Below are 13211 nucleotides of genomic sequence, written 5' to 3' on the forward strand. Positions count from 1 at the left end.
TCTGACTCTCAACAATGGTGCCTCAACAGAGTTGAAGAAAAGGCAGCTTTTAAAACAAATGGTGCTGGGAAAACAGCCTATCGACATGCAGGAGTCACAGTACACAAAACCAACTCAAAATACACAAAAGAACTTAATGTGAGCATTAAATGCTACAAAAGAAAAAAAATTAAGATACAGGCATAGGATGCAACCTTGTGAACAGGACTCAAATATTGCTCCAGAAGTAACAAAAACTGAGTGTGATGGCATAGTGTTTAATCACAGCACTTGGGAGGCAGAGGCAGCAGGGAGAGTTCTGGGCAAGCCTGAGCTATGTGCCAAGATCCTGTCTCAAAATACCCAATAGAAAAGAAAGAAAAACAGTAGGAATTCAACATATGTAATTGTTTCGAGTTAAAAAAAAAATCATCAAAGTAAAGCAATGATTTACAGAAATGGAGCAGGGGGCTACTAGCTATTCATTTAATGGGGAAATTAATAACCAGCATATTGAAAGAACTAAAAAAAAAAAAAAAAAAAAAAAAAAAAAAAAAAAAAAAAAAAACCACCAAAAGACAATTCAACCACTAAAATGGCAACTGACTAACAGTTTCCCAAAGCATAAAAGAACAGTAATTACAAGAAAAAAAAAAGTTCAACATCTTTAGCCACTTGCAAAATACAAATCTACATGGAGATTCCACCTCATCTCAGTTAGAAAGGCTATTATCAAAAATAAAACAACAACAACAACATAATAAATGCTAGTGAAGAGGCTGGGCAAGAGGAACCCTCATAGACTGCTGTTGGAAACCTAAGTTTGTTCAACCACTATGGAAATCAGTGTTCTGGTTTCTCAAAATCAAACAAAACGAAGAGCAGGTGACATACTTTTGTGAAAGCATTCACCTTTTAATCCCAGCAAGCAAGAGGCAGAGGCAGAGGCACGGGATCTCTCTGAATTCCAGGATAGCCTGGTCTAGGAGTTTCCGATCCACTAAATCTGCATAGTCTTAAAAGAAACCAATAGCCAGGCACCGCAGTTTATTAGACTCCTCAAACCACATAGACTAAGGTGCTAACCCTAGGTGAACTAATGACAGCTGATAGCTACAAGGGAAAGGAGAACTATGAGAGAAGAGATGGCTATAAGGAGTGCAGGGAGGCTACAAGAGGAAGGATCTCTTTTCTTTAGGGATGTGGTTACTAGTAGGGTGCCTATGTTCCACTAGATGATCCAATACCCATCTGCATAAGGGTAGTACTAATTGGACTTAATAGGACAGAAGAAAAAAAAAAAGAGAACAAGAAAACAGGAAGAGGATGCGTAGGGGAATTTGGGGGAAGTTATAGAAGGGAATAGAGGGTGATTATGATGAAAGTATACTGTACTAAATTTTAAAAGAATAAATTAAAAATATTACATACATGAACAAGTAAAAAGAATTACCGAAGCTCCAGTTTAGCACTCATGGCTGCATATTAGAAAGAATCAAGGCCATCATTGATATATTAGAGATCTCTGTTCATCCATTTTGTAACTATTCACAACAGCTAGACTGAGCCATCCACCAAATGTGTATGTAAAGTTGGAGTATTGCTTCATCTGTCCAGTGTGTGTGTGTGTGTGTGTGTGTGTGTGTGTGTGAGTTGTTAAAGCTTGTTTTGCTTCATCCATGGACTCTGTGTGATTCTTTACCCCCCTTTTCTTTTTTCCTTTGTCTCCAAAAAGTTCAAAGAATTCAGATAGAGCCTCTTCCTGTTCACAGGGACTACCAACTCCAGTGAATCTGGCTTATTCTTACAGAAAAAACTCTTTTGAGTCACTAGCTCTAAGGCCCCCAAGGGATTTTCTTAGTTGAACAAAAACCAGGGAGCATTTCAATGGTCCCAATCAATTGCTTCAGTTTACCCTGGATGTCAAAGCTGGACTTTGATATTAAACTATACAATCAACCTAGAGATCCACCATGGGACGTTTTCAGCCACTTGAATTATCTAGTAATGAAATAATACCTATATCCCCCTTTTCCTGGGGTTACTTCTCAATCCCCTCCCATTATGAAGTCAGCTGTTTAGGACATCATTCTGCTACTTTTTAAAATTTTTTATCCAATGGATGAATGGATAAAAAAAAAACGTGGCATATATACAAATTGGTATAGTTTGAAAACATGCATGAAAACTTGTAGCAAGGTGCCTCAATTGGAGATTAAGTGAAATATGCCAGATTCAAATTGATAAAACAGGTTTCATCTCATATGTAGAATCTATATTTTAAAAGGCATTAGCTTGGCTGAGTGTGGTAGCACATGCCATTAATCTTAGCACTTGAGAGGCAGAGGCCAGTCTGGTCTACACAGAAAGTCATGGTGGCACATGACTCTATCTTGCACTTGGGAGGCTAAGGATGGAAGATGTCAGTCAAACTCAACACCAACCTAGGCTTCGTAGTAAAGTCTTGTTTCAAACAACCAAAAAAATCCACATTACTTTGTAAATTATATATATGTACATACACAAAAGCTATCCAAAAAGATGAATTGAAGCAAACTTTGACAACTGCAACTTCTGATCTTAGCTAGGTCAAGTGCTCTGGTTTGTACTTGAGCTGGCAAATGAGCTCTGAAACTTAGGGCTTGATTCTACTTTCCTGGGCTATTTGTAGTTGTTTTAAGCAAAACAGCAACTTTCTCTCCTAAACATAGGAGACTAAATAGATAAGACTAAACATTCTTAAAATGATTTTAAAAAAATTATGAGGCAAGATGATGCCACAAAGCCCTGCAATTTTTTAAATTACTTTTTAAAAAAATTATGTGCACTTGTGGTTTGCCTACAGGTTTATCTGTGTGAAGGTGCCAGATCCCCTAGGACTGACACTTATAAACAGGTATAAGCTGCCATGTGGGTGCTGGGAATTGAACCCAGGCTTTTGGAAGAGCAGCCAGTGCTCTTAACTGTTGAAGCAACTCTCCAGTCATGAACCCTGGAACTTTTAATACACACACCAGGATGGCCTCAAATTTGTGGCGGTTTTCTAAGTGCTGAAATTATAGGTGTGACAGGGTTGACAACACTAATTCTTACTCTCAGATCACAGCCCCCCCCCCAAGATGATCACTCATACTTCCTTATTGAGGAAGCTAAAGGCTGCATCTGGACTTTAAAGTAGCAGCAGGGGTATCAGTCTAAGCACCAGAGAGTGACAGTATAGTACTTGTAAGGAACTTAATTCAAAGCTGGGTATAATGTATACCTGTAACTACAGCTTTAGGAAGGCTAAGGTAGGATATAAGTTTGAGGCATCCTAGGCTACCCAGTGTGTGTCTTAAATGTAAAACCCTTCAACAGCAACCTTGTTTGGGGATGTGTCATCTACTGGAATCTGTACCAAGAGAGGATGTGGGCTTTAGACCCTGCTTTAAACCGTCAGGGTGAGAAGTAGCAGAATGATGTCCTAAACAGCTGACTTCATAACGGGAGGGGGTTGAGAAGTAATCCCAGGAAAAAGGGGATATAGGTATTATTTCATTACTAGATAATTCAAGTGGCTGAAAACGTCCCGTGGACAGAATGAGACTAGTGTATTTTAAGAACATAATACTGATCTTGGCATAATGGGATGTAACTGTAATCAGTGTTAAGAAGGCTGAGGCAGGAGGATTTGATTGAAGACAGCTTGGGTTATACAGAGCTTGTCTCAAAACTAAGAACCCAAATGGTTGGGTACATGATTCAGATGGTACAGCATTTGCCAAACATTCAGGAAGCAGCATTGCATTAACTGGGTGAAGGACAAGTCTGTATCAGAACTTGGGGGTGGAGGGTGAGGTGCAGGGAGATCACAGTTCAAGCCTAATTAACTTAATGAGTTGACTTGGAGCTGGTGTGGTATGTTATTCTAGCACTCAGGAGCACAGGGCAGAAAGGTAAGTTTGAACCTACAGAAGAGACTAAAGTGAAAGCAAACATCTCCATCAACAAAACCTCATATTGCCTTGCCAGCAGATGTCCCTCACTGAACACAAAACCAGACTCAGCATGAATTTGTCTTCCTCCCAAATACCTATTTTTGTATTTCAACCTTAGTTGGCCATGCTTCTCTTGAATGCTTTTTTTGCTCTAAGTTCCAACAGCCCTGTCTCCTATCTCGATTAAGAATTAAAAAGTATGTTTATGTGCCATGGTAAATGGTATTTTCAGTTTTGTAGCAGGTGGGTCAGTCTGTCTGGCCTGGCAAGCCCCCATCCACTGACCATCTATCTCTCTAGTCCCTCTATGTATCTTGGCTTCATCTATGTTCTCCATAATTCAACTAACAGCACAGACCATCACCAAGTTTGTCTCAACTATTTACAACTCTACCTCTGCAGGAATCCCATCCCTTTCATTGCCAGCACATGACATCATATGTAATTCCTTCTGAATCCTAGGAACTTCCTTCTGAATATTGCCCTTTATGTTCTGCCTGGAACACCCTCTCCTGTCTTTACAGTCAACTTCTGGGAGCTATCCTGAATCTTAAGGCAAATAACTCTTACCACAAAAATTTTTAAGACAAGGGTCATAAAAAATCATAAATGGTTTAGTTAGCAGAAAAATCACTGGAGTAAAATATGAGACACACTCCAGAAAATACAAATGCAGCTGCAGTGTGCACATGTCATGAAAACTCATTATGGGTAAACAAGAAGTGGGTGAAAAATTGTAATTTATTGAAACTCAACTCAAAAAATATAAGATGCTGTAGTGTACAATATATTACACAAAGCACCCTTGGGTGCACATTCAAGTCAAGTAAGAACTTCCTACCCTTTCCCTAGCCCTCCCACCCTGGGACTTTAATATATGTTCCATATACAATCATGCACACTTATTGGAAAAGGAAGCCCCAGTATATTTTGATGTATTAATTAGCACCAAACAAGAGTACAGTTCCATTTTTTTAATAAACAAAACAAACAAAAATCCCAATCAATAAACCAACTGGAGAGCTACTGGACGCCGCCAATACTGCCGACACAGATATTGTACATTCATGTAAATACACAGCCTATTCTACCCTAAGGAAGTGTGGCTGATTCCCAGCCTTTGTTCATGTTAGCAAGTGTCCCCATATTGCAGTGCTTCAAAAACAACAGCGATTCAGGAACTTCCTACACAAAGCTCATCTGTCTTCTTAGTTGGAAACAAGTCTAGAATTGGTGTAGAGAACTTAGATCTCTCAAGGACAACCACAGGCCGAAGATAATGAAGCTGTTTTAAGGCAAGATCTCCACAGTCTGTTAATGCTCTGTCCAGCACAACCCTTAGATTTTCCAAGGAAGGAACTGCTGCAGCTTCAGCTACTACTAATGGTGGGATTGCAGTCAGGTTCTCAGAAACTGGAGGGTCACTGGAAGAATGAGGTATGTCAACTTGAGGCTCACTGTCATTCACTATGGTATCTGCCACAACACTTATTGTCAAGTCATTACCGGGCTGAGAGGAGTTATTCAATGTTAAGTGCTCTGAAGGCTCCCAATCATCAAAATCATCGTCCTTCTCCTCACTTTCCTGAATAAATTTCAGAAAGGAAGACTCAAATCCCATAGGTTTGTAAGTCTTCAGATCAAATGACTTGGGCTGAGAATGCTTTCTAATATTCTCTTTTGGGACCTGGGCTGCATTTTTTACAGAGTTTTCTTGCCCTGCACTATGCTGCCCTGGTTCTTCTTTGATCCTTGCTAATGGCAGCTGGAAGTCTGTGAAGTAAGTACCACTTTCTATCCCACTGGGACTGGCTATGGGGCTTTCTATTTTACAGGAAGAAGGCTGAACTATATTACACTGTTCCAAAGAAGTGGTTTCTGAAGAATGGTTGCATTTCAAAGTTCCCCTGTAGAGCAGACTGTGTGTGTCAAAAACTGGGTTTCTTTCTGAACACCCTTTCTGGCCACCATCTTGTTCAGCTGGGCAAGTGGAATCAGTGTTTGGGAGGGGTACATTGCTGTCTCCTAGGGACTGGCTCTCTGTGTGCACTGATCCACAGCTAGCATTTTCCTCTTTTTTTACGCAGGGCTCTATTTCTGGAGGGGGCTCATCTTTAATCTTGGTACCATACTTAACACAAACCACAAGGTTCTCCAACTGCTGCTCTAAATAGGCACTATTCATCTGATGGGTACGTTTATAATGCCTCACAATGCTGCTTTCCAGCTTCACCACAGACAAGCATCCCTGAACCATACATGGGTATTGCGTGTGCTCAGAATGCTCAACACACATATGAATCGCTTCTGCTCTTGTTTTAAAGCTAATTGGAGCTTTTTTATCTTTGAGTAAGCCACATTTTTTAGCTTTACTATTGAATGGCCTTTTGGCAGTCTGCTGTTCCTGTCCTTGTGTCTGCCCCTGTGTCTGTGTCTGCCCCTGTGTCTGTCCCTGTGCCTGAGTTGTCTGACACACGTTTTCACTCCTTAAAAGCTGTTCATTTGCTACTTTCTGGCTGCTGAACAGGTTGTCATAATAGTCCTTATGTCGGTAGTAGACATGCTGGAAGTAATTACTTCGATGGCTGAAAATCTGGCCACAGCCATTAAGAGTACAATGGATCTCATAATCGGAATGGATTTCTCCTTCAATATTATGCTGTTCCAACAGGTGGTGTTTCAACTTACTGAATGAATAAAAAACAGCAGGGCACTGAGGCTGGTTACAAGAAAACCTTGCTGCAGACTCAGTCTCAGAAAGCACTTTGGACTCTTCAATGTGGTCTAGGTTATGAGAGTCATTGCAGTGCTTAGCCAGGGCCTTGGAGCACAGGAAGCGCTTGTTACAGTCCTTATATTTGCACGCAAATAGCTTTTTACATTTTACAAGTTCCCTTTTGGTTCTTGCTTTGTCTTTCTCTAAGCATAACTGCTCTTTGTTGTACTGATGCACAGTTCTGTAATGGCGAATCAGGCCTTTTAGATTGGTAAATGAAGAATTGCAAGTTTTGTGGATACAATGGAATGGTTTGTGGTACTTATTCAAAATATAGCACAGATTACCTTTAGCAACAGTCCGCCTGCTTCCTCTCCCCTCTTTCCCCTCCCCCTCTTCTCTATGGCTACCTACTGGTGATGAGATACCAGATATCTTACTTTCTGTTTCCTCACAAGAGGACTCCAAGTCTGTTTCTGAGCTGCATTCATCTTTTTTAGAATGACACTGAGTAGTCTCTGAATTACTGTTGGGACCAAGTTCTGGAGAGCAGTCACCTTTCAGTCTGTCTACTGAGCACGGCCCTTCATGATCACATTTTTCACTGTCTAACAGTCTGTGAGTTGCCCTGTCACTGCCAATTTGATGTTTGTTTTTATAATGAATCCTAAGGTGTGTTTTCCTTGTAAATGACCTTTGGCAGATATGACACCGGAATGGGGAATACCGGTGCTGAAACATGGTTAACTGAAGGACTTTCTCTTTTGAATAGTTATGCTTTTTAAGATAGTGCATTAGCAAAGCCTCTCTGGTCACAAACTCATATTTGCATCCTTGAAGCTCACAGAAGAAAGGCTTTGCTGCCAATTGTGCAAGGTACTGACTTGGCATATTTTCATCCTGATTCTGAAGATTAAGGTCTGAAATGGAAGATGGGACTGACTGAAGAGACTTAGCACCACTAGATGGGCACCCCTGCAATGACCCTGAGAAAGAGCCATGTGCTATTGAGTTCTTCAAGCTTAAATGTTTCAAACGTAACAGAAGTTCCAACATTGTATCCTCTGTACATGGCCTTTTAGAAGCACAAATGGAAGGTTCCGGGGAATAACCTCGATGTTCTCGCTTGCATTTTGCATGGATACCGTGATCTGGACCTTCATCCGGGGAGTCACTGTTAGTATCAGAGCTGGGTTTAGGTTCTGCATCAAACTTGTCAGCTTCATTATGTTTGTCATCCAAGCAGGTGTAGAGGTCTTTTGTCTTTATCTTTCTCGGTTTGCAGTGGTATGGATGCACCTTCCGCAGGTGTTTCTGCATTCCTCTTGCATTTTTGTAGGTAGAGCCACAGCCATCAAAACCACATGTGAATTTAGTCCCATCAAAACAAACAGCCACATTGGAGCACTTCTCTTTTAAACTAGAGGGAACAAAGACCTTCTCGTGAGACAGCAATAGGTCCTGCATGGTTTCAGAGTGGTCTAGTGAGTCAATTAACTCCTCAGTTATTGAAGTGGAAGAGCTGCGACTTAACTGGTCACTAGAGTTGCTGTCACTGTTGTCCTTCAGGGTTTCTGTGGTGTTTATGTGAGCACTAGCTGACTCTGGACAGAAAAGCTCTTCAGGAGAATGGGACTTATCAGTTTGGTCAAGTAGATGGGACTGGTCCACACAATCTTGCTTCCCACCTGTTACAGGTTCCTCAAGTTTCACTGATTTCTTTAATTCTCCATCTGGACTTTCAACATTATGCATGGAGAGGTGGTTCTGATATTCAATTTTAGAATAATAGAACTTTTTACAACCAAGAACATTGCATGTGTAGGATGCATCCCTAAAATGTTGTGCTTCATGGTGGTAAAGCTGACCCAAGTCACTGAACACAATATTGCAGCCATTCAACTCACATTTGTAACGGAGGTCATCATGCTTCTGCTTGTGATTAAGGAGTTCATTCACTGACCCAAACCTTGCATAACAATCTATAGAGACACACATATAAGGTTGAGGACCACAATGCACCTGTTCATGCTCTCGTAGGTGAAAAGCTGACATGAAATGCCTCCGGCAATAAGTACACTTCTCTCTTCTATTTTTCATATCCAAGTAGTGCTTGGCATTTTCATCATTATTTTGGTGTTCAGCTTTAAGATGCACACTTAAGTATTTAAACTGTTTGAACACACGGGAACAGTCTGTACCAGGACACGGGTACAAGTCTCTGTCTTGCAGGCGGCGGTCTTCTAACTTGCTAAATGTGACATATTCATGAGACTCTCCCCTGGCTTGTTCACTCAATGATGGATTTTGTTCCAGACTTCCAGTAGGACTCTTGGGATAAATACCCCTCTGAGAGCTTTTCAACAGTAATTTCTTTCGAGAACGATGGCTTCTGCTTGGTGGCATTTTAACATGTTCCATTACATGAGGAACAAACAACTCTTTTCTCTTGAATTTTTTAATACAAACCGGACAGGTATATATTCCATCTTCCATGTGCATCTTGGAATGATGGAGAATCCTGGCTTCTATGCATTCCCGCTTACACAACAAACAGAAAAACTTATACTGAAGCCACCTCTGGTATCTTTCAGAGGAACCAATGGGCTTTTTGTCTCTTTTCTCTTTATTCTGATCTGCTAGACTTCTTCTATATTGTTTGTCCTCTTTACCTTCGTCATAGTCACTGAGAAATGACTCTAAGACATCTGTATCATTAATAGACATTTCATAGCCACTTAAGTCATCATCGGAATCTGAGGCTTCTTGTCCCAGAAGTTGGTGGCAGTGTCGCTTCAAAGTTTTCCAGTCCCAAAATTCAGGATCAAAGGGCCAGTGGGCTTTTAGAGCTAGTAAAAGCTCACATCGTAGGGAATTTGGAACTGGTGCATTTTCTTCATCAAATTTTTGATCTGGCTGCAAATATAGCTCTTCCAGCATATTGAATCCATCCCAACTGGGTTCAATTAAGAATTCTGTAAGCTGACAGGCTCGTCTGACTTCCAAATCTTCTGGTAAAAGACATGAAATTGTTTTACAGGCTGAAGCTTTCATTTCCTCATCTTCACTTGATCTGAGCTGAAGAGCTCTGACACACAGTAAGACTGAAACCCCAATGCCAGCATCTTGTGCCTAAAAAGCAGAAGGAAAAGTCAGTCTTTTTATACATAAAAGCTTACATTAACTTTTGTTGCCAAGATGGTTTAACTTCTCATACGGGGTGGTGGCAGTACACACTTTAATACCAGCACTTGGGAGCCAGAGGCAGTGAGATTTCTAAGTTTGAGGTCAGCCTGGTCTCTAGATCAAGTTCCAGGCCAGCCAGGGCTGCACAGAGAAACCCCGTCTCTAGTGCCCCTCTCTCCCCTTAACTTCTCAAACTTTCAGAGTTCTTATCACACGTCTATAATTCTAGCAGATGGGGAGTAGAGAAAAGAGGACTACTAGTGACCAGTTAGGGCTAGGGTTGAGAGCTAGCCTGAACTATATTAATAAAACCATGTTTCAAAAATAAACAGGGCCAGTGAGACAGCCCAGTAAAGGCTATTTATTATAAAGACTAATTATAAGTTACATTATTATAACTGTAATATTCTTCAGTATGCTTTTCTGTTTGTTGTGTAAGCCGGAATGCACAGAGGCCTAGACTCTTCATCAATGATGCACATGAAAGATGGAATATATACCTGTCCAGTTTGCACTGGTAAGTTCAAGGGAACAGAACTATTGTTCTATGAGTAATAGAGCATGTTAAAATGCCACCAAGCAGAAGAGTCAGCTCTAAAACAACTTTTAGTGACTTACAAACAACTAAAAAGTATCACTGACTAAATAATCCTTTGGGTTCATTAAACTTCATCTTAATTCTTTTTTTCCTCTTCAGGCAAATGGATATAGACCTTGAACAAAGCCCCCTCCCCCAAATATTGGGATCACAGGCATGTATCACCACATCTAGAGTCACATTTAGACCCTTCTTGTCTCAAGATGCAAAAAGGATTGAATTGATTAGAAACAACAGAATATATTTACAGCTTCTGCAGTTACACAGCATCATATATTGTTTTAGTTGTTTTGAGACAGGGTCTTGGTGTGTGATGTGCCACCAGGCACTATTGATGGTATTGTATACTAAGGTAGTTCTTACTCTTCAATGAAATAACTCATGAGACAAATATAATATGCAAATATAAATAGATGCACATGAATCCAAAGGATTATGAGACAAGAGCTCAATAAAAGATAAAATGGTGGTATGCTGGGTAAAATGGATAGTGTAAACCTAGGTATTAAGAGATAGCTGTATTCCCAGCATTGAAAAGGCTGAGGTGGGAAGATACAAGCAATCTTACAAATTAAGTAGAGAACGAGGCAACACAGGAACAGAAGTGTTTATACAGGTGGATTTAAGAAACTTCTTGTATAAAAAACATCTGGTTTTCAAAGTCCCAACACTAGTAACTGACCCTTCTCCAGCTTCTCCTGAAGTAATTGTTTTGTACATTAGTCAAAGGTGTAATCAAATCTGTCTTCCACAGAGGAACAGAAATTAGATAATCTCTCTAAAATAACTTCCTGGAAAGTAGTTAAAACTCACAAAAAGGTATGATCAGAAGAGTGTTGAGCCCGAAGGACAGTGTGGTAGAATGGTGGTCAACAGCAAAGGTCAGAGTCGGACTTTAACACAAGTTCTCAACTCCTCCAAGCCTCATACTCTTTCCTTCTACTTTTTTTTTTTTGGAAACAGGGTTTCTCTGTACTACTGGCTGTCCTGGAACTCATTATGTACATCAGGGTGACCTAGAACTCATAGAGATCTGCCTGCTTCTGAGTGCTAGAGCTGAATGCTTCGCTTTTGTTTGGGGCTGGAAGAATGAACATGCTTGCCATGATTATTAATCATATAGGAACTCAGATGACAGCCTTGGGCCATATCAAAGCACAAGCATCTTGATTACAGGCTCTTGTAAATCCTAGCCCAGTTCACTACAATCCCAGTCCTTGGTTATTTTGAGCAGAATTTGCTATAGCAGCTAACTGTGGACTTGAAATTTTGATTCCTGCATTTAACCTCACAAGTACTGGAGTTTTAGACAGGTATGCGTCGCTTGATTTTTAAATAGTTACAAAGTCATCCTAGCTCTCTTGCAGCGGGTGACCCACATGTATGTGCTGAGATGTATATTAAGGAAAGCATGTCATGGTGCAGACTATCCTTCTACCTCTACTTTCCTGCTCTCTAAATGGATATATCATAGTCAAGGTTGGAAACGTCAGGTCACACAGCCTAAGACTTTGAATTGGTATGAGTCCATTTTAATTTATATTACATTTCTATATGTAATATAAAATGTATATAAAAAATGAGAAAAATTTCTGTGCACGCCCTCACGGATCCGAGTTAAGAAATCTCAATTTTAACAAGAATGTACACCATAATTCCCTTCCCTACCACTTGAATTTTCTTCTGTCCTTCAGGTGGACATCATGTGAGAACTAGGCAAGGATATACCCTATACCCACATGAGAGCGTTCTGGGGCTACAGGTAAGTGATAAATTCCTCAGCCTGTCCAAAAACAACAACTCCATCCCCATTCAACATCCAAACAAACTAACCAACCAATCCAACCCAACCCAAACCAACCAACCAAAAAAAAAAAAAAAAAAAAAAAAAAAAGCACACAAAACAAAACACCCCCTACTTCCTCTGATATCCTACAGCTTCTCCATTATTATGTGTTCTTAAAAATCTGTAGAATTCTAAAATAACCCTGAGTATCTATCACTGGTGGCTCATGTATATAATTTCTGTTTTAGGAAAACTAAACAGTAAAATTGCTTTAAGTTTGAAGCTACCCTGGTCTATATAGCAAGATCTTGTCTTTAAAAAAAAAAAACATAAACACAAAAAGCCAAAGACAACCGCACCCACCTAAATAGGGCGAAAGAGATGGCTCAATGGTTAAAAGCACTGGCTGCTCTTTGAGGACTGGCTTTGATCTCCAGCACCCACATGGTGGCTCAGAACCATCTGAAAATGCCAGTTCTAGGGGATCCAACACCCAGTTTTGGCCTTTGTATGCATAAGGCATGCATGTAATGCAAATATGGTGCAAAACACCTATAATCATAAACTAGTAATATTTTTCTAAACCCCATTTAAAAAAATAGGAGAACTTTTCTTGATTGGCATTAAGCTTTACAGAATCTCTTCCTCTCAAGTGTACATGAATGTGCAATCATATGTTAGTGTACATGTGATATCAAAAGGGACTTTGCAAATAAAGGTCTCCAATCATTTGACCTTACACTAACTATACTACCCACATTGACTTTTAAACTTAGGTCTAGACAGGACCAGTAAGACAAGACCATTACTACCTACTCAGTAGGTAAAAATACATGCTGTCAAAACTGACAATCTAAGGTGATTCCCTAATCTCTCATCTTTACACAGATGTGGTGTGTGCTCACACAGACAGAAATAAATGCTTTTTGGTTTTGTTTTTAAAAGAGACATAATCTTGTTTAAGAAGTC

General features: G+C 40.1%; 1 protein-coding gene across 2 annotated transcripts in view; it reads right to left on the reverse strand.

Moving 5' to 3' along the window:
- Positions 1-4871: 4871 nt before the first annotated feature.
- Positions 4872-13211, reverse strand: part of RLF (RLF zinc finger) — a gene marked incomplete at its 5' end in the record, with an annotated part of 56930 nt that continues 48590 nt past the window's right edge. For both annotated transcript variants that reach the window (XM_080921781.1, XM_080921782.1), the window contains one exon: positions 4872-9804. In XM_080921781.1, coding sequence (XP_080777907.1) covers positions 5131-9804 — 4674 coding nt within the window. In that variant the 3' untranslated portion in view covers positions 4872-5130. The remainder of the gene's footprint in view (positions 9805-13211) is intronic.

This window comes from Micromys minutus, assembly GCF_963924665.1.
Source record: "Micromys minutus genome assembly, chromosome: 9".
NCBI classification, from domain to species: domain Eukaryota; kingdom Metazoa; phylum Chordata; class Mammalia; order Rodentia; family Muridae; genus Micromys; species Micromys minutus.